The sequence below is a fragment of the Aythya ferina genome (genome assembly GCF_964211825.1).
Source record: "Aythya ferina genome assembly, chromosome: 1".
Classification (NCBI taxonomy): Eukaryota; Metazoa; Chordata; class Aves; order Anseriformes; family Anatidae; genus Aythya; species Aythya ferina.
This window is the reverse complement of record NC_140296.1, coordinates 134,238,239-134,260,081: the sequence shown is the minus strand read 5'-3', so window position 1 is coordinate 134,260,081 and position 21,843 is coordinate 134,238,239. Positions and strand designations below refer to the sequence as shown.

The 21,843-nt window shown below is 42.3% G+C and overlaps 1 protein-coding gene and 1 long non-coding RNA gene across 5 annotated transcripts in view; one reads left to right on the top strand and one right to left on the bottom strand.

Annotated features, from left to right (window-relative positions):
- The window catches only part of PHF21B (PHD finger protein 21B), a 179,497-nt gene that overhangs the window by 106,735 nt on the left and 50,919 nt on the right, over positions 1–21,843 (top strand). For all 4 annotated transcript variants that reach the window (XM_084505839.1, XM_084505840.1, XM_084505837.1 and 1 more), the window contains one exon: positions 5,157–5,483. In XM_084505839.1, the coding sequence (XP_084361965.1) occupies positions 5,157–5,483 (327 nt within the window). The remainder of the gene's footprint in view (positions 1–5,156; positions 5,484–21,843) is intronic.
- On the bottom strand, positions 8,721–14,801 carry LOC311429705. The gene is made up of 3 exons (XR_014688357.1): positions 14,729–14,801; positions 12,039–12,125; positions 8,721–8,757 (listed from the first exon to the last, which is right to left on the bottom strand). It is a non-coding gene; the product is annotated as an uncharacterized lncRNA (long non-coding RNA).

The following is a 21,843-nucleotide window of genomic DNA, read 5'->3' as shown; positions in this document are numbered from 1 at the left end:
TGAGAGCTTGTGGGTGAAAATCAAGGATTGGTCTGGTAAAGGACATGTAGTGGTTGGGGTCTGCTACAGGCCACCTGATCAGGGGGAGTCTGTTGATGAGGTCTTGCTTCAGCTGTAAGAACTGTCATGCTCACAAGCACTTGTCCTGATGGGGGATTTCAACTACCCAGCTCATCTGCTGGGGTAGTGGCACAGCGGATTCCAGGCAATCCAGGAGATTCCTGGAGTCTGTTGAGGATAACTTTCTGGTCCAGGTAATAGATGGACCAACCCAAGGTGAAGCCATACTAGACCTGATGCTCACCGATGTGGGAGAGCATTAGAGAGGTTAAGAGTGGAGGCTGTCTGGGCTGTAGTGACCATGCCCTGGTGGAGTTTGTGATCCTGAGGAATATGGGTCTGGCAAAAAGCAGAGTCAGGACCCTGAACTTCAGGAGAGCAAAATTCCAGCTGCTTAAGGAATTACTGGCTGGTTTCCCCTGATAAACTGTCCTTAAGGGCATATTAGTGGAACAGAGCTAGCAGCTCTTTAAGGATGCCCTTCTGAGAGCGCAAGAGCACTCCATCCTCCAGCAGAAGAAATCGAGCAAAGGAGGTGGGTGACTGGCACAGCTGAGCAAGGATCTGCAGCTAAAACTGATGGAAAAGAGGGAAGTGTATGAGAAGTGGAAGCAGGGTTGTGTAGCCTGGAAGGAATACAGGGGTGTCGTCTGGATGTGTAGAGATGGGATCAGGAAAGCCAAGGCACAGATGGAGCTGAACTTGGCAAGGGATGTGAAGAATAACAAGAAGGAGTTCTACAGATACATAGGCAGGAAGAGGCAGGCCAAGGAGAGTGTTCCCCCTCTGATAAACGAGATGGGAGAACTGACTTCATCAGACATGGAAAAAGCTGAGGTACTCAATAAGTGCTTTGCCTCAGTCTTCACTGGTGATCAAGTTTCCTATGTCTGTCAGGACCCCGAACCTCAAGGAGACGGTGAGATGAGCAGATTCCAACCCAGTGTGACTGTGGAACAAGTCTGGCACTGCCTAAGGAAACTGGATGTGTATAAGTCCGTGGGGCCAGACGGTATACATCCAAGGGTGTGGAGAGCAATGGCTGATGTGGTTGCCGAGCTGCTCTCCATCATGTTTGAAAAATCATGGCTGTCAGGTGAAGTCCATGGAGACTGGAAAAAGACAAACATTACTCCCATTTTTAAGAAAGGGAGAAAGGAAGACCTGGGGAACTACAGGCCGGTGAGCCTCACCTCTGTGCCTCGGAAGATCATGGAGCAGATCCTCCTGGAAGACATGTTAAGGCATGCATGAGATAAAGAGATGATCCGAGACAGCCAGCACGGCTTCACCAAAGGCAGATCTTGCCTAACCAATCTGGTGGCCTTCTATGATGGAGTGATGGCACTGGTGGACAAAGGAAGGGTGATGGATATATCATCTGCCTGGACTTAAGCAAAGTCTTTGACATGGTCCCTCACCACATTCTTCTCTCTAATTTGGAAAGGTATGGATTTGAAGGATGGACTGTTAGGTGGATAAAGAATTGGTTGTCTGGTTGCAGCCAAAGGGTTGTGGTCATCTGGGTGGAGGCCGGTCACAAGTGGTGTCCCTCAGGGGTCAGTCTTGGGACCGGTGCGCTTCAACATCTTTATGAGTGACATAGACGATGGAATTGAGTGCACTGTCAGCAAGTTTTCAGATGACACCAAGCTGAGCAGTGCTGTCAATACAATAGAGGAAAGGGATGCAATCCAGAGAGACCTGGACAACCTGGAGAAGTGGGCCCATGAGAACCTGATCAGTTTCAACAAGGCCAAGTGCAAGGTGTTCCACTTGGGCTGGGACAATCCCAGGTATTTATATAGACTGGGAGAAGAACTTGAGAGCAGCCCTGCGGAGAAGGACTTGGAAAATAAGCTGGCTGGATGTGAGCCAGCAGTGCGCACTTGCAGTCCAGAAATATGTCCTGGGCTGCATCAAAAAAGGGGTGTCCAGCAGATCAAGGGAGGTGATTGTCCCCCTCTACTCTGCTCTTGTGAGACCTCTACCTGGAGTATTGCGTGCAGGCCTGGGACCCCCAGCATAAGAAGGACATGAAGCTCTTGGAACAGGTCCAGAGTAGGGCCACTAAGATGATCAGAGGGCTGGAGCACCTCTCCTATGACGAAAGGTTGAGGGAATTGGACTCTTTTAGCTTGAAGAGAAGGCTCCAGGGAAACCTCATTGCGGCCTTCCAGTACTTGAAGGGAGCATATAAACAGGAGGGTGAACGCCTGTTTATATGTGTTGATAGTGATAGGACAATAGTGATAGGTCAAGAGGGAATGGTTTTAAACTAAAACAGGGGGGATTGGGTTAGAAATTTGGAGAAAGCTTTTCACTCACAGGGAGGTGAGGCACTGGAACAGGTTGTCCAGAGAGGTGGTGGATGCCCCATCCCTGGAGGCATTCAAGGCCAGGCTGGATGTGGCTCTGGGCAGCCTGCTCTAGTGGTTGGCAACCCTCCCAGAGCAGGGGGGTAGAAACTAGATGATCTTTAAGGTCAGTTTCAACCCAGGCCATTCTATGATTCTGTAAGTAAAAGTGATCTTTACAAAGAAAAAGGGCATTCTCTCTCTTCTCTTACTAGCATAATCTGATTAAGGGGGACATTTTTGAAGTTTTTTTTTTCCAGAAAGTTATTAACTGAGACACAGAAGAGATTCCGTATCTCTGTTTCCCTAGTTTCTGTAACTCCTTTTTGGAAGCTTACCTGGAACACCTGATCTGTTGTGTATGCTTTCATATTTGATTTCTACAATTTGCAGTTATTTAAATAAAATTCGTATACCATTGATTCCTGTGGAAGTAGCTGGCATGGGTGGATTGGTCCTTTCAAGCCCAGGGACAGAATTCATGTATTTTTTGTATTTTCTTCCAAAAGGTCAAGAACCAAAATCAAAACATAAGCTTTCCACTAGGAGGTGAACAGTCAATGTTGAGTGTTTAATGTTTATGTCAAATTAGACTTTGAAGCAAGCAGTAGCACTTACTTCCTTTAATATTTTTTTGTTCCATAAATACATGTAGACATTTTTTTCAATTTATTGACAAAACACTAACACGTATCATGTGCAAAGAGTCACAAAACTAACTCATTGTTAATGTACGTAGGGAGAACGGCAGAAAATAGACAGATGGTTGTTTGAGTAGTGATTTTATTTTGTTTGTTTGTTTGCAGAATTTCTGCTTTTGTACTTCTCAGGATATTTTCCCCTCTTGGAACAAGAGAAAAAGCAATTACTAGCTATTAAATTCTGTCAGGAAAGTAATAATCTACTCCTACTTATTTACTTGCCTGTACCACTGATCTGCCACATATTGTGTATCTTTTGGGATCTTGGAGATTTGTTTGCTTTGATGTTTTCTGTTGCCTGAGAAAAAAAAGGCAAAGCTGTATTAATGCCATTAGGAGATTACATATTAAAAGTTTTATTTAAGTGAAAATATGCAATCAGTGCAGTAAGACCAAATATTTGTCATAAGTTGTTCATTCATTTAGTAACCTATATGTTTGCTTTTTGGGGGACAAACATTAAAATATATTTTAATAATACATGGGCTCCTCAGGGGCAGAGTGGTCTTAGCCGCACGAAAAAGAAGTCACAGGGCTACTGGTGTCAGCAGTAAAACTCTGGTTGTCTGCAACAGAGCTAGGATTTCACTCCTGGACTAACTCCACTGGACTCTAAGTAATGGATTTACATCCCTGTAACAGAGTACAGTGTTTTCATGCCATCTGTAAGCTTTTAGCGGTGTTCACGTGACATAAAACAAAGACATAACCACAAAGCTGAAATCTTAATCTGAAAGCTTTGTACTGTGCTGTAAGCCACCATGCAAGGAAGTTTTCAGTAGAGTTGGGAAGAGGCAGTGTTCAGCTGTCCTGCATGCAGTAGTTTTGCATCTGGAACAACATACTACCAGGACAGTGAGATAGTGCAAGGAGCACCAGTGGAACAGATAAATGCAAGTTTTACAGAATTTTGTCATAAGTAACTTTCTGCACACACATTAAATGCACTTGAGCTGTTAACCTTCACTAAAGTACTTTAAAACTGACAGACAGATGTATTTTTGTGCTGAGAGTAAAGATTCTCCCTTCTTCTTTAAAAGATGACACGGAAAGCATTGCCACTGGTTCCTGGGATGACTGTTAGGTTAATGGAGAAAAAAAAAAGCATGAAGCAAAACCAAACAAAGCTTAAAACAATTTCTATGAAGTCACAGTTACTAGAATAATGTTGATGTATTGAAAAAAAAAACACACATTTCTTTATATAAAAATGAAGCAGCTATCTCTAATAAAATGCATGCTTTTAATTTCATACAAACACAAAACCTACGGTCCCTAGAGCAAACATGTTTGACCACTAAGGCTTTATAGCTTCAAAGTATATAGCAGGTTTAAAGGGAAGAAGGTAGGTATTTCCTTAAACATCTGTTTTGTACTACACAGCTTCTGCTTATGCCCAGAACAGTTTTCAGTCTTCGTTCTTAAAAGAACTAAGCACACTTGTGTGTTTATACACACACACATACACATATATGCAGTATTTTAATCAAGTAGACAAGACTCTTAATAGCTTTGCTAGTACAGCAGCAGACCTACAAATGTGGAACCTTCCTGGAAGGTTACACAGTAGATGCAATTTCACTAAAGCCAATTCAGGACCACGCTGTGAATAAAGTTAAACACGGGCAGAAACCTTTGCAGGATTAACTACCAGACAGCAGCAGTAGCGGACACCAGACGGCAGCTTCACAGTGGCTGTACAAATCTCAAACAGTGCTTAGAGGAGATACCCTACCTAGATGGTAACAAGTGTGTTGGTGTTACAAACGAGAGGAACCACTCTGGAGCAACCTGAAAGCAGAGCTGTGAAGAAGAGGGAGAGTTTAAGGGGAGTCGAGAAAGGGCTCGGGCGGCGTTTGGGGTGAGCCCAAGAGGAACTCAGCCGGAGGGCTCTGCTCCACGAGCCCTGGCCCGGCCTCCCCCTCTCGCCACCCTGCGGCAGCCGCCCTCGGACATCGCCGGGCGGGCGGCGGGGCCCCGGTCCTTCCTCGTCCCGGTGACGATGGCCCCTCTCTCTCTCTCTCCTCTCCCCCGGCAGAAGCTGGCGGTGCGGAGCCGCCCCGCGGCTCTGCTGGTGGGCAGCGGCGCCAGCGGCAGCGCCAAGCCTGGCGGCGGCGGAGGCGGCGGCGTCGTCCCGGCGCTCCTCAAGGCACCCGGCGGCGGCGGCGGGAGCCCCGGCGGCAACCCCGCGCAGAACCTGGCCATCTCCGTCGTGCCGGCCAAGGCGCCCATCGCGATGGTGACAGCGCACCTCAACGGCGGGCTGGGCGGCGTGGAGCTCCCCCAGAGCTCCCCCATCAACCTGCAGACCCCGGCGCGGCTGGCGACCGCTCGCCGCCCGCCCGAGTTCGGCTCCCGGGCACAGGTAAGGGCGGGCGGGGCCGGGGTCGGGAGCAGGTGGGGGGGGGGGGCTCCGCCGCCGCGGGCTGTGGGCGGAAGGGCCCCGGCGGCGGGGAGGGGCCTCCGGGAGACGGGCAGGGGTTGGCCCACGGGGACGGGGGGGAGCCCCAGGGTAGCTGGGGGAGGGGGGAGCCCTGAGGGGCAGGGCATGGCCCCAGTGGGGAAGGGGGTGCTGCAGCCCGAGGGGCTTGGGAGGTGGGGAGCGAAGCTTGTGAAGTCGGAGCGTGATTCTGAGTCTGAAAGGTTCGGGTGTCCAACTCGGAGCAAAATCTCTCGCCTCCATTCAGCACTAGAGGCTGTGGTGGTGTACCTGGTGTGTGCACCAGCTCAGGGTGTGAGTCTGGAGATGGGGAAGGAAGAGGATAGCAGGAATTAGGGCAAACTGACTGAACATGTCTGTAAGTGCACCTAATGTTACAGGCTTAAGGCTTCGGGGTGCTCAGTTAGCCCCCTGTCCGAAACGCTGGAGTGAGCGAATGGCCATCCCATTTTTCATTCACTATCAACAGGGAAAGCACACCCAGCCACCTGGGGAACCAAGTGGTCTTGTCCCTGCCGAAGCATCACTGTCCTTAATGATTTCCTTGCTTACATCGAGGTAGCTGCATGGGGAATTCGACTTGGGATCTCTCCTCTGTATTCACGCTGGATAGTTTCCTTCATTGAAGGTGTTTGTGCTTTATTGAAAGGATACTTGAAGCTGTTCCAGTGGATACTTCCTAGAATTCTGGAAAATAACTATATAAATGATAATCACATGAATGATAAAAGTTTCAGTGTTTCAACAGTCTATCATTTTGTGACTGTCTTTTACTGTCACTGTTACCTGCTATAGGAATAAAAGAATCTAAGCAGTGGAAGAAGAAGTTTGAAACGCTGTTTAGCCTAGTTAGCCTGAATTATGAAATAGCAGTCGCAGGTGCTGGGGAACAGTACAGACTAGGACAGTTGGCTGCAAACTTGAAATTTGGGTAAGTTGTTAAAGGAAAGACTTTCTGACCTGGTAAGCCATCCTGCTGCTGAATTACCCTTGGTGCTTCCCATTTACCTTTTCAAAAGGGCAAACAGGTCCCACTTCCACCATCCACTTCCCCAGACGTGCTGTGTTTAGCAGCGTATTGTACCTCACAGCAATAAAGCCCAGGTGCAGCTGCAGTATTGCCCCAGTACTAGGACTTTTTTTTTTTTTTTGCAAAGAACAGTTTCATTTTAAGCAGAAGTTTGCTGTCATCAAAATAGTGTGGGAATATTGTCCAGCACGTGGAGTTTGCCTTTATTTTGCTGGAAGAAGAAGTCCAGTGTTTTTTTTAGTAAAGTCCTCACATTCACAAGTTTTCAAGAACTGTAATTTTGTGATTTAGTATCTCTCATTATGTTAGTAAATTATGGAATAAAAAGCTGAGCAATGGCACATTTCTGAAGCAGAGGACTATAGGAGTTTAATCTTTTTGAGAATAGTCAGCAAGCATGGATAAAAACAGTTAGAAATATTGAATTGTAAATGTATAAAAATGCAAGCTGACCTCTGGCCCTAAGCTGTTGGGAAGTTTAGTGCTGTATTGCATGTTAATTATCACTCTTCTACCCAAATTAAATTTATTTTGCAAGGTTTCTTCTTCTGGTCAAATGAAAAAAAAAAAAAGTGTTCTTGCTTCATGTTCAGTATTCTTGATTGTTCCCGGAGCAGTGATTACAGATCAATAGCAGTAACACCTTAGCTACTAGCACTGCAATTTTAGAGGGAACTTGTTCCACTGTTGACATTTATTAATAAGCATTTCCTTTTTTTTTGGCAGTATTGTTATGGCTCAGAATTATTTTTTTTCCAGCGAAAATGTATGAAGTTTGTGAGATGGAGGATAATGACGGCCTTCTGCAAACTGGGTTAAGGTGGCAAACTGATAGTAGTAAATGAGATTACTGGTGTCGTATAGCCTATTCCTCTGCATCTGCAAAGTGAGGGCAAGGGCAAGGGCATGAAATATAATGTTATGAGTTTCTGAACAGTATCACAGAATCACAGAATTTCTAGGTTGGAAGAGACCTCAAAATCATCGAGTCCAACCTCTGACCTAACACTAACAGTCCCCACTAAACCATATCCCTAAGCTCTACATCTAAACGTCTTTTAAAGACTTCCAGGGATGGTGACTCCACCACTTCCCTGGGCAGCCTGTTCCAATGTCTAACAACCCTTTCGGTAAAGAAGTTCTTCCTAACATCTAACCTAAAACTCCCCTGGCGCAACTTAAGCCCATTCCCCCTCGTCCTGTCAGCAGGCACGTGGCAGAACAGACCAACCCCCACCTCTCTACAGCCTCCTTTAAGGTATCTGTAGAGAGCAATAAGGTCGCCCCTGAGCCTCCTTTTCTCCAGGCTGAACAAGCCCAGGTCCCTCAGCCGCTCCTCGTAGGACTTGTTCTCCAGGCCCCTCACCAGCTTCGTCGCCCTTCTCTGGACCCGCTCAAGCACCTTGATGTCCTTCTTGTAGCGAGGGGCCCAAAACTGAACACAGTACTCGAGGTGCGGCCTCACCAGAGCCGAGTACAGGGGGACGATCACCTCCCTAGCCCTGCTGGTCACACAGTTTCTTATACAAGCCAGGATGCTGTTGGCCTTCTTGGCCGCCTGAGCACACTGCTTGCTCATATTCAGCCAACTATCAACCATCACTCCCAGGTCCTTCTCTGCCTGGCAGCTCTCCAACCACTCATCTCCCAGCCTGTAGCTCTGCTTGGGGTTATTGCATCCCAGGTGGAGGACCCGGCACTTGGCCTTGTTAAACTTCATGCAGTTCACCTCAGCCCATCGGTGCAGCCTATCCAGATCCTCCTGCAGAGCCTTCCTACCCTCAAGCAGATCGACACAAGCGTTTAGCTTGGTGTCATCAGCAAACTTACTGAGGGTGCACTCAATGCCCTCGTCCAGATCATCGATGAAGATATTAAAGAGGACCGGCCCCAGCACCGAGCCCTGGGGAACGCCACTAGTGACTGGCCTCCAACTGGACTTGACTCCATTTACCATGACTCTTTGGGCCCGGCTATCCAGCCAGTTTTTAACCCAACAAAGCGTGCGCCAGTCCAAGTCAAGAGCAGCCAGTTTCTTGAGGAGAATGCTGTGGGAGACGGTGTCAAAAGCCTTGCTGAAGTCAAGGTAGACCACATCTAGACACAGTAGTTTCTGCTCAAAAGCATTTAATGGGATCAGCATGTGCATACGGTCGTCTCAAGTGGTATCTAGCAGGAAGAATGAAATGCTAAATTAAATTCAGTGGAAAAAAATAGGGCATCAAACACTATAATTTAAATACAGAACTTTTAAGTATAGATAGGGTTAAATATAAGGTTGTTACAGAATTTTTACTTGGGCAGCTGTATGTCAGCACTTTCATTTTAGGCTGTTGTTTACCAAGCAGATTTTTAAAGTGATTTTGAAACATCATTGGCTATAATAGAAGCCATATCTGCATTGAAAAAAGTATCTAAACAACTATGTGCATAATGGATACCAGAGGATTGTTTAGATATTATCACATCTTTTATTAGAAACAGGAAACATTGTGGTATTAACCATGATTTAAATCTGTAAGCATCAGAAATCGTGAGCTCAAGAAACTAGTGCTAGGTCTATGCATTTCCTTGGCAGCCTTTCAGTGTCAATACAGTGTATGAAGATATGACTGATGGAGCTACACTGATGAAAGTCTACGTGCAGGGATGTCATGAGTATAGCCCTTTCTCCAGCTCTGAGAAACAAAGCTTAGAGTTTCATTTGTCTGACCTGGAACAAGTTATGTTGGCAAAAGCTGAGTTTTGCTGGCATAAACTGAATTTTGCTGGCATATGCTGTATACATGCTAGAAGTTGCTTTGCCTTCAGAGTATAACTATTGCTTTTATAGGGAATGCCCTAGAACTGCTGGATAGTTATAAGATAGCAGTATGCTTGCACCTACAAAGTACTCTTACTATAACAAATTTTACTATAACCTCTCAAATTATGTTTTGACTATAATCGTATTTACGTGGTATTTGCTGTTTCCTAACAGCAAATCAGATCAGCAGGATCCGAGGTTGCTTTGCTGAAGGACAAAGTCCCATCTGCTGTGCTGGAACAATGCAGTGGGTAAAGAAAATGCCCCTCTGCTACCTCCTCATTCTCTTCCAAATAGCAAAACTGAGGGCCAGCAGGCATCCCAGAACCTAGTTCTGGGAAAAGCAGAAAACCTATCGGCTTTTCAAAGGATGGTTGGATCAGTCAGCTATCAGGAGAACCAGCAAAGAGGAGGGATACAGCTGTCAGCCCTCTTGGCTGCTTTATGGGAGCTGTAATGAAAGAAAAAAGCACTGGGAGGGCATATCTGCACTGGGCTGTGAAGCGCAAAGGTGTGGATACACAGAGCTGCTCCGCAGAAGCTCACAGAAGTGCACAGAGTGGCTCTGCAGAGGCAGTCAATGTCCTGGAAGCATCATGCTGGGTACTGCTCAACGCACCCTTTGCCTCTCTGGCTGCTGCACCACTGTAGTTCCAGACAGGTTGTTTGCAGCCAGCTTAGCTATCTCTGGGCAGCACAGCATTGCTGGGTTTAAGCTTACCCGTAACCCTGAAGCAAGAGCACTGCTGGACCTGGCCCTGGCTTTGTCATCAGAGACAGAGGTCTCTGTATTTACCTGTCATCTGCTGTCTGGGCACTGCTCACCTACGGCAACTCCTGAAGGCTTCCAAAATGTGAAGCGGGTATCAGATGCAGGAACATTAGGATACTGGTAATAAAAGAGCTGGCCTTTATCCATCATCTGGGTGTGGTGCTCTGTTCCCTGTTACTCTATGAGGCTATGAGAAAAGATCTTTGCATGGCACTGACTCCCTGTCCATTAGGACTCCAAAATTGACTACACAAAATCTGCCTTCTGCTCCTCTCCATTCTTTCCTTCTGATGCGTGTATTCCCTGAATCAGCTGGAAGAAAGTTTGGCAAGCCTCCCCATGCACATGTGCTGTTGCATCTTGGGGCTTTATACAGGGAGGTTATTTCAAAGTAAAATACAGTATGAGGATTTATAGGGCTATAAATTCTTGGCAAGATAGTAAACTGTTCTCCACAAATGCTTCATTAACTCCATTGCTCAAAGAAATACTTTTATCCTTGTTTAGATCGAGCAACCTACATGGGTATCCATTTTTTTTCCACAAAAAAGTGGCTTTTATACACATCGGATGCTCATATATACTTCTTAGCTGTCTGTTTATTCAATTTACTACAAAAACTGCATTCCAAAAGTGTAAGAACATACCTTTGCCTGTGATGGCCATTTTTCAGAATAATTTATTTGTAGCATGATTTATTACCTTTCTCTTCTCCATCCCACTTAATGTGCTCCACTCTGCTTTCTGTAAAAGTGCTTCTTCCATAATTGGAAATCCACCTGCATGTATGACTAAGTCTTTTTGCCTGTTATTTATTATTTGTATTGCAGTAGTACTTAGGGGTTTATTTATAGCTACATTTATCTGTATTGGTTATGTGGCTATATATAGCTTTCTTCTATGATCCATGTTACCACAATTTCTATGTACAAGCCAATAGTTAATTTATCCTCCCAATATGGAGTTACTATGACTAAAGTGCTATTATTCCACATTTCACCATTGGAAAACTGAGAAATAAAGGATCCATTTATGCTGCTTCAGAGGAAACTCCCAAGGGCTGCCTTTGGCAGAATCAATGTGTTGGCATCCACACTACTGGACTTTCTGGTCATTTCAAGAATGCCCTTAGATATATTCATGTTACACACAACATCTATGGGAACAAAATCTGTCCCATGTGCCCTTGGAGCATGCCACGACCCTTTTCAGTTCTTGCTGTGGGTCTATAACCATCTGCTTCATACTGACTTCTTGACCTGCTGCTTGGTCTTCAGCATGAGCTAATGTGACTAACAGTGCATGAGTGAACTACACAAAAAGCCTGTGGCATTTTAAACAGGCAAGCCCAAGGGTGACGTTGTGGTGCTGCCCATGTCATCATGCCCTGCGGACACAGGTTCATAAAGCAGAGTTACTGTAGACAGAGGAATTCTGATGTCTGGTACAATTAGACAGAGCTAGAGGAACCTAAGGATTAAAATCCGTCTCTGGGATCCTACTTGAGCTGCTGTGAAGAACAGCAGGATGGACAGGAAATTTTGCATCATGGGCTTTGCTGAGGTTGTGATAGGGATCTAGGTTCTCTGAAGTATTCCCTGCCCTAAATCCCACTGGCAATTTTGCTTGCCATACCTGGGCCCAAGGGTCTTGCCTGCGGACACACAGACACCCTGAATAAGGAGAGAGCTGAAGCAGTCTTAGGAGCCTGTTAACCACTCAGTTAGCCTTTCTGTTTGGTCTCCATGGTAGATACTGAAAGCATATCTGTTGGAGAGTATGTCTGCTAAGGAGCACACAATGTGAGGAGGTAAGACAAATTTTATGGGGGAGTTGAAGCACAGAGAGATGAAGTTACTTCTGGGGTCATACCATAGGAGAGAGTACAGGTTCATCCATCACAGTCCTGTGTTTAGTCCATTGGACCACACCTCTAAGGCTGTCAGACAGTCAGACACACTGCAAATATGAATAGCACAAAGACATTGGATTGCTTTAGTATGGGACCTCAAAGGGTTTAATATAATGTATTCAGTCTCTTAGATCATACTTTGACAGCTTTAAGGCTTGTTATGTTCAGGATGTATTTGTAAATGTAGAAAAAGAGAGGTGTCTCAGCCAAATTAAATTTAAAAAAAAAAAAAAAAAAGACAAGGGGAGGGAGAACCCCAATGATTCAAAGCCCCACACACCATCCAGTGATCCATTCAGTTCCTGAGGCTTTACTGACTTTTAACTCTACAACTAGAATGTCGTAAAGAGCATGGTAATTTAAGGAAATGGATTACAGGGAGTGTGTGATATATTCTGCCTGCATTTGCACCATTTTAGCTGCAGATTTATTAAGAGAGGTATATGAATTTACTCCATATTTAAATGGGGGTAGCTTAAGAGCAGAATTCGGCCTTACTGCTCTGATATATACTGCATAAAAGCACTTTAAAATTTGTATTTCTTGCTAAACAGCATAAAATTACATCCTTTCAGGTTAATTAAACAATTTTGCAATGCTGGTTGCTGTTGATGGAATATTTAAATGTCAGATTCAGAATAAGCACTTATGCTTCCTGATTATAAATGGCTTCCTTTTAAATATCCCAGACATATGCATGTGGTCAATACATCTAAAGTACATGGATTTCTTCTTTTCTCAATCTGTGTTTTCATTTGGCCTACAATAGGGTCAAACACCAACTGGTATCAAAGGCTGAATAAAGACTATCAACAGCTGAATAAAACCTCATTATGCCCAATGTGGTATTCCTTACACAGCCAAATATTTCTAGTGAAAGCAGTGGAGTATTCAGCAGGAAAGGATGAGCAAAAATGGACTTGCACTGACTGCCTGATGATTTTAAGAACGTAGGAGCAACCCTTCCCATTTTGTTTCTGTGGGGACGGACAAACAGCACGCTGTGGGTTGTACCAGGAAACAACACAAAGTCCCAATTTTGGAGACTGTCCTGTGGTTCTGTCCTCTGCTACGTTCATGTCACTTAATGACCCTCTGCAGGTTCATGTGACCAGAGATGTAGATCTGGATATGCTGCTCTAGTGTTGATGGAATAGATTTCCCTCCTGCAAGTGTCTGGGAAGAGTGCCTACTGAAGAACGTGAGCAGAAGGAGGCAACTAAAGGGACTTTCATTTTGATTCCTGATCCTGCAGAAGAATGACTGAGCTCTCAGCTTGTTTGTATATCTTTCAGGTCCTTATGGACAGTTCATTTTAATTAATTGGCTGGTGTACAGAGAATCCAGAAGTGACCAGGTGAAAGGAGGGAAATGCACTTACTTGAATTTCACACCTTTCCTTGGGAGCTATTTTAACTTCCTAATACAGAAAGTCTTCATGTGTAGGAATATATAGGTAATCCTCTTATGGAAGTTTCTGTGATGTTTTTATACATTCTTATATATCATACACATAAACAAAGTTTGGAGTCCCTTGTTCTAATGCTAAGAGTTTCTAGCACATTACTATTTTGATGCTAATCGGAGTAGCTCCCACAGAGAGCTTTGATTCACTTCAGAAAACCAAAGAATGCTCTATAAATGGTAATACACTAGAGCTATTTTGTTGTAATTGGAGGCTGTCTATGCCTCACGGAAATTACCAGGCAAGCATTCTTGAAAATGTCAGAATTTTCAAGTTAGTTCTATTTAAAACGGGGGAACAAGAATGCAAAGGGATGGATAGAAAATGTGAGGGATGTGTGATTCAAACTTGAAGTGCAGTTTGTAATAATGAAAGATGATCAACTTTGGGGGTGGGAAAATCATCTCTTAGGTTTTCTAAATTACAGGATGAATAAAAACATCCACTTATTCTACGTGTACTGCTACTTTAATAAAAGGCACCACTTTAGGAAATGAAAGGCTTTGGAATCTAGCCAAACGTCTTAGTTCTATTTATCATCAAGAGGTGTTTTTTTTTTTTTCATTATCAATGGAGTTTGTGGGGTAGTTGAATGATTTGCAGGAATTTCAGGGTTTGGTACCAGACTGTAAACTCTGTATTTATCTTCTTTCAATGTCTATATTGCAAATACAAGCATGATAAGATTTCCTGCTGCTGTTATAGCTGTATCGGGATTTGGCAATAGGTCTGCTACTAATCTCATAATGTGTATCTGAGTCTATATTTAAATTAATCGGAAAACTGTATCAGAAAACGCTGTTCTTAAATTATTTTATGTATAACTAGCAGAGACACAGAGAGAGACTGAGAGTAGATGCTGTAAATACAGAGTGCTGACAAATACTCAAGTAGTAAATAGAAATATCTTAGAAGTCATTCCTAGCAGTAATAAAGGCAGCAATTTGATTTCGTCTGTGGATAATAAATTGGTTTCACATTGCAATAAAAATGATGCTTATGTTTTATTAATATTTATTAGCACTTATTGAAGTTAGAGTTTAGTTTTTATCCTTTCTTCACATCACAGCCATTTTATAAAACAAACAAACAAACAAACAAAAAAAAACAAGTTAAATTGCAACACAATAAGCAATTAAAAGCATTTGTGTATGTAAGAGAGAGAGAAGAAGAAAAAACACAAACCTGTCTGTGGAGGTATTTCTGTATGGAAGGCCAGACCCTCACTGTTTAGGAAGCTGCAGAGGTGTGCTCAAAGTAATGGAGTTATGTGAGTTTACTCTAGCTGAAGACCTTGCTCCCTGAATGCATATTTAAACACATAAGCACTGTTCTGCTTTTTATATCAGAATTATTTGTATGGGTTTCCTGTTGTTTAACAATATGATTTTGAATTCTTTGACTATGTGCAGTGAAATTACACAAAACATTCAGAGGCCATTTTGTATGACGTGTGAAGGATTGCTACCTTGCAGGATAATGTGAGTCAGAGAGTGATCTGATCCAAATTTAACCAAAGTTTTTCATCTCTAAATTTAGAGAATAGAGAATATGGCAGGACAGATATATTTCCATTTCCATCAGTGACAAGGACAGAGTGTTGGCGGATGGCTGTTAACAACTATATAGTGTGTTTTTGATACTCATATATGTGTATGTGTGGGAAAAGACTAGCTACTAACTTTCATTTATCGTGAGCCTGTTTCTTCTTTGACTGATTTTAAATCAGTCTTAGGGTTGATCTTGCTTCAGTGCAGATAATTGTTATGCAGGAGGTACGCTGTAGACTTGTGTCATGTTTTTGCCCTCTGAGTAGAAAGACTGGCATTGGACTTGGATTTTTATCAGTATGAAAATTGAAATGTAGACCCTTTTGAAATAGGCCAGGTACCAGGCAAGGTAAGAGAAACCAAGTTTATTTTTGTTGCTCTTACAATCGGGCTTCAAAACAGTAACTTCAGATTTTTTCCTGTAGGTGAGCATAACCCTGAATTTAAGTTTTCCATGTGTGTAATTCACGTTTTCAGTAGGATTAATCCTGTGCTTGTAACAGAGTTTGTATTTACCTGTTTTTCTGTGCTCGATCTTAATCTTTCTGATTTTTTGTCCAAATATTGCCCTTGGAGATTTGACCGGTGAAAGCAAAAACATGTCCCCATTGTTTTTATACAAGACATTTAGTTAACGAGGACAACCTCAGTGAGGTCCTTATTGTAAACTTCAGTATGATTTTATTAAGACCCTAGTTCAGTGACTGTCATCAAGTCTGCACATATAGTGATTGATTGTGATAATACAAACAATTTGATTGTTGTATCCCTCACTGCTTCAATGAGACTTGGCTGCATTAGAGATAAGTTTGATTTTTTACTGATTGAATAGGTAATATTAGGAAGTACCTGACAACTTTGATAAGATATAAGTAACATTGTATTTCCTGTAGTTTGCTGAAGTGGCAAGGAGGATTTAAGGATCTTACCTGCATATTTACTGTCCTTATGTGTACAAAATGAACACACTAGACAGCCTTATTTGATTAATGTAATATGCATTTCTCTTTCAGGAATGAGTATGTTAAAACATTCCAAAAAGCAACTGTTTTAGCCTAACAGTAGCGAGAATCTCAGAGAAATTTGCCAGGGATGCTACAGGGTATGATAGTAGAAGAATGTATGTGGTAATTAATTTGCAGTTGCTCTAATAAAATCCCACTATTTGCAGATTTCACAGTGTTAACTTCAGAGTGAAATATTACTTTACTCATTTTCCCCCGCCCTTGTCTTTTCAAAATATACAGCCAATAATCAATGTTCTATCAACTTGTATCACTTAATATTTCTTGTTATATGGGAAATTGGACACTGCATTGGATATTGCTGGAAAAGTCCAACCTTCCTAATAAGAAAAAGCAGATAAGAAGTTTCAGGTTTCTACTGTATCTGTGTTCTTACTGTGGGCTTCAAAACAAGAGTAAGTGGCTTTGAACCACCCTACGATGTTCAGTGTTTACACTTTGTTCTCAGGTCTTGGGGAATATGAGATCAAACAGGTTCCTAGACAGAGGCCAAAAACTGTTTCTGCATTTAGAAATTATTACACAGGACCAGAAACAACCTATGTCTTGATATGTAGAGTCTTTACTCAAGACATACTTTTAATAAGTTTCAGTTCGTAAGTCTTCTCAAGAGCAAAGTATGATTCTGTAAGTGTTTTCAAATATGTGAATTTGGAATGTCTCCAGTGAAGTCTAGTATGTTGCTAGACTTGGAGCAGCAATTACTCGGGAAGTTTTATTACTGTCTGCAAGATAACATTTCTAACCATTTTCCTAATAGCAATAAGATTGGCTTAATATGTCGTTAATGATTACTACATTGTCTTTGAGAAGAAACTAACCATTAAAAGAAAAAAACATCTTTGTGACCCATTCATCCTAATTTTCACGTTTTTCAATTTATAGCATCAGGATGTAGACTACACAGAACTTTCATGTCTACAAGTAGAATATAACTGAAAACCCATGTAGCATTTTTTATCAGTGTTTTGCTTTTGGGGTCAACAGCATACTATAAATGACCCTGGCTGAGTAACAGCCAGTTAGTCTAAAAAATTAAAAACGTTTCAGGTAGTAAAGTTCTCTCTACATCTCCCTGATAGTTACTGTGAGTTTAAAACTCCAATCTCCAGTTTAAAAAATAAAAAAAAAAAAAAAAAAGTATTTCCTCTTTTAGTTCTGGGAATGACCATGGAGTGAAGTTCTGATCTCTGCAATGATCTCTGCATGGATACATGGACAGACCTTCACTGGGACCAAGTTAGTGCTCATAGAGATTTGTGGTTATGCCTTACGAATACATTGCTCTGCTGCCAAACTGGCAACGGATATAAACTGAAAACAGGATGTATTTTTTCCATATGTCTTTAATTTCTAGCAAAAGAGATTTAGAGTAGACCTTTGAAAGTACTTCAGTGCTGAAGTGAACCTAACTGTCTTGAGTTCAAAACTTAGAGTCCCAAACTATTTGTTCAGTAGTTTTCAAGTCTTGACACAGGTGAAATCTGTAACTGCCTGTATTCCTACTTGTCAATTTCCCTGTATGCCAAAGTGTTGGTGCAGTGCAAGAACTCTTGTCAAGTCAAAAAGGGTTAAACAGCAAGATGTTCAAAGCATTGATTAGAATTATTGGTCCTTTCTTCCCCCAAGGGTTCTCAGACCATTGAGCCACAAGACCATGTTCTTTCTTATCTCACTGACTAATTTAGCAGAAAAGATTGGAAGAGTCTAGCTCCCAAGTATGTTCTGACAGTTAAATTGGTTACTAGAGACTAAGTCCTGGCCAATGTGAGAACTGAAATCTTCCTTCTGTCAAGCAGGTACTTCAGCTCCCATGAAATTGGCTGAAGGAAAAGACAGGAAGGAAGAAGAAAGGAAAGCACTGCTTTCTGGGAGTTTGTTGTGAATGAAACTGCTTAAACACAGGTTTTCCCCCCAGGTGGGCTCTCAGGAGATGAATCCAAGTTGCTCTGAAGCAGGTCTCTTTCAGAGCAAAGTACCAACAAGACCTGGAGTAAGTAGTAAAACACCAGTATTGAACAAGTCTATCTAGGCAGCTTCTGACCCAGGGTGCCGATTTGCAGATTTCTTCCTAAGGTGTCTCTTCATACTCTTTGCATACCTGCTCCGAGACACGTGGGTTCCTACTAAAGAACTACAGTAAGGGCCCTAGCAGGTGGACAGTGTATGTCACAACACCTTCATGTGTTTGTGGATTCAGTTCTAGACACTAGGATGCTGACACCTTGCTTCCAGGCTTGCCAAGAAGTGAACCTTCAGGTATCTTGATAATAGTACTTGTTAAACTTAAAGTGCATTAAGATTTTAATGTCTTTAAGGCTTGACAACAGCTAAGAGGAGGAATGAGAAGGTAGTTTTTAACTCTTCACTTGGAGTGAGGTTGGACACAAGCACACTGGGGCTTTTTCTGAAACTCACACCTACTAGGACTGTGGAAAACGGCCCAGTATCCAGGTTTATCTGGGACTAGCAGGACAAAACCTCTTAAGCAGGAGCCAGAAAAAGTCACACAGCTACACAGTAGGCTAGAGCTGTGGTTTGATTTTTTTTCTAGTTTTTGACTTGTGATTTCTGCACTCGAGGCACAGGTACAATTTCTAGGCAGTCAAACAAAGGAGAATTTACTGATTTTAGCATTTAGAAGGCTAGTTTTGCTAGCACTAACATAAATGCTGAACCTCAGGAAGAAGAGGAGTTTTTCTGTTTACTAACTCTCAGATTTTTCTGGCTCTGTCATTGTGGGAAAATACTAGTGTTCATTTTAGTATATTTATAACTCTGGAAAAAATATTATGTGTAATACATGATGATGTATTCTGAAGTGTGTGTGTATTCTTGTACACAGTGTGTATATATGTATCTAGATGTATTTATTTATATACATATATATTTGCCAAATCCTATTACTATCTGTACAAATCAACAGAAAAGTTCAGCTTTTCTGTTCAGATCATCAAAGGATCAACTACATTTTAAAGTGAATTCTATAGAGTTTATCACCCTCCAAAACTAAATAAGGTGCTGCTCTATTCTGCATTATTTCCTTTTAATTAGAAGAAGGCACCTAAATAACGCCATCTACAACGATTTTGAACAGCTGCAATCCTAGAACTGTTGAATAGCAAAGTTGAGAATTCAATAGCGGTGGGTAATTCAGCTGTGGTGTACTACAACAGTATTTCCCACTGGGTTTTGATGATGGGCAGGTGGCTCAATATTGCTGAGTGGCCTGCCTAAAAATAAATACTGCAAGCTTATGGAATGTTTTGCACAATCAAATTAACATTTCTTGGGAAAGTTATTGCTTTCTTTCTTCTAGCTAACTGTATTAACAGTAAAACATTAAGATCAGTCATATTTATACACACCTTGTGTGGAATTTGGGCAAAACCATGTTCCTTCCCCAAGTTCTGTGCTCAAGGATGTTACCTTCAGTAACAATGTTATAGTCATTATGGCTGAGCTGCTCTAAGAGCTTGGTTTCTCCAGAAAGGTTGGAACCATCAAGCCATTTTTCTGTGCTTTTGCCTTTGTGTTTTGTGCTTCCCCTTCCTCCCCCCAGCTAGGAAACGTTGCTTTTCCCCTTGTCTTTATTCTGGTGCTTGTTGGACACTTTCCTTAGCTAATTCAGTGAGCAGAAAACTTTCTTTGTGGTTCGAAAGCTGAATTACCTTAGCTCAGGGTCTGACAAAAGGGCCTGTGTGGCAGTGAGCAATTAGATCATCTCAAGCTGTCACTCCCCTCATGTTTTCAGAGCAACTGAAGAATGCATAATAAAAACTCACAGCCAGAACTACAAAAGCAGCTCTGAGCCCTTTGGGTGCTTGGGTGGAATGATGTGGAACAATGTGGATGGAAGGTAGTCTTTGTTTTTCAGTAGCCGCATGGGCCATTCTGGTGTGTGAGGATTCCTCAATCTGTAAGGAGTGGCATTCATTTTTTCCATAATTTTTCCTTGCACCACCTTCTCTTCCCATGCTCTAACCTTCATGCCCTGGGACAGAGCAGCAGTGCCTTAGCAGGTGCCAGGCTGCTGTTGAAGATTTTGCACCTGCTTGAATTCTCTTGAGAGAGGCAAGACTCTGCTTTGTGCGACATGCTGTACATACATTTTTCCCCATACTCAGAAATATTTTCACAGGCTGTGAACAGAGAACAAGTAATTTGAAGACATTAGTCATTAAAAACATCATCAACCTGGAACAGTTCAGTAGTTAAACAGCAAATCTATTATGAATAAGCTGAGCAAGAGACTATAGGTGTGATCACAGCTGCTGAGCAGTGTTGCTGCAACTTGGTGAGACTATACTCATTTGTGCAGGAGGTGGAGACTTAATTAATTGAATATGATTGCTGAATAAAGCTTAAAATCACAGAACAGGTATGTTCATGCTAAAACAGTTTGCATTGCTGAACTTTTTATTTTTTTAAAGAAGTTAGACTGATCTAATCCTGAGTGTTTCCAGTAACGGTGCCTTAAAACAAGATACTAACCAGGAAATAATGTGATGGAAGCTGTGTTTAAGAAGAGGTATTTGGCATGGCTCTCTACCATCTTGGAAGTAAGCAGTGGGGCTTCTGAAGCAGGGAAGCCCTTGAACTTCATTCAGCATCTTTCCTTTGGCAAAATACTTGTCCACAGTGTGGCTAAACTGAGTCTGTATTTCTGATGCCCAGATGGGAATGTGCAAGTGGCAAAAAGTAGAGGTAGTGCTCTGAAAAGTCTGAGAGCTGTGGTAAAAGCAGAAAACTCTTTGTTTTATCTCTGCTTATTCTTATTCCCCTCTGATACCCTTGTGAGCTTCTATACCACCTGTGGGATTCCTTGACGACAAGCACAAATAATGCAGCAGCAATGAAGAACTGGGTCACACCGTCACATTCAGAGCAGGTTTGGGATTTAAGATGGTGCCTTGCCTCTTGCTGCTTGCTTGCTGCTACCCTCCTGCTGGGCCATGCAACAGGCAGTGGGAGCAGTAGCACAGTTACAGTGCAAAAGCGTCTGACATAGGTTGAATTGTTATTTGGCTGTAATGGGGGGTGGTTTAAATGATACTGTTGGAGCCCAGAGAAAGAAAGGTTTCAAAAAAACCTGGTACTTTAAAAAAGCAATGGGTCTTGTTACGTCTCTATTTGTCTACTTCATAACAATAATAAATGTGCACACAAGAATGTGATTAATGAATTCTGAGTGGAAAGAAAGGAAGTGGGGGAAATAAGCACTTTTAAAAGCTGGAATAGAAATTTCTGTGAAATCCCAGCTAAATTACTGTTTACACAAAATATGTGCCTGAAGTGCACTCTCTTTGGGATACAATCCAAGTGTGAAACTAAAATATGCCATTATTCTACCAGATTATTAGAAATACCATGTACAGTGATTTCACCATACTTTGAAAATGAGGAAAAATGTCCATAGCTTTTCATAGCAATTTAGTCCAGAAGGAAATTAAAAATATGTATGTGCATGTCTTGCAGGAGCCTCAAAGTTACATCCAAGTGCACAGTGCATTTACTGGATGACTATATGGAAAAATAATAGCATTCAGATATTTAGGTTATCTAGAGAATGGTAACTATGTGGGATTATTGAGCTAAGGTGCAGCAAGTTTTAAGTCAAATGAACTTGGAGGTTGCATATAGTGCTTTGCATTTATATAAAGCAAGCTCAAGGTTGAATGCAGCATTCAAGTTGTAAAATGGACGTAGAATGAGTAAAAAAACC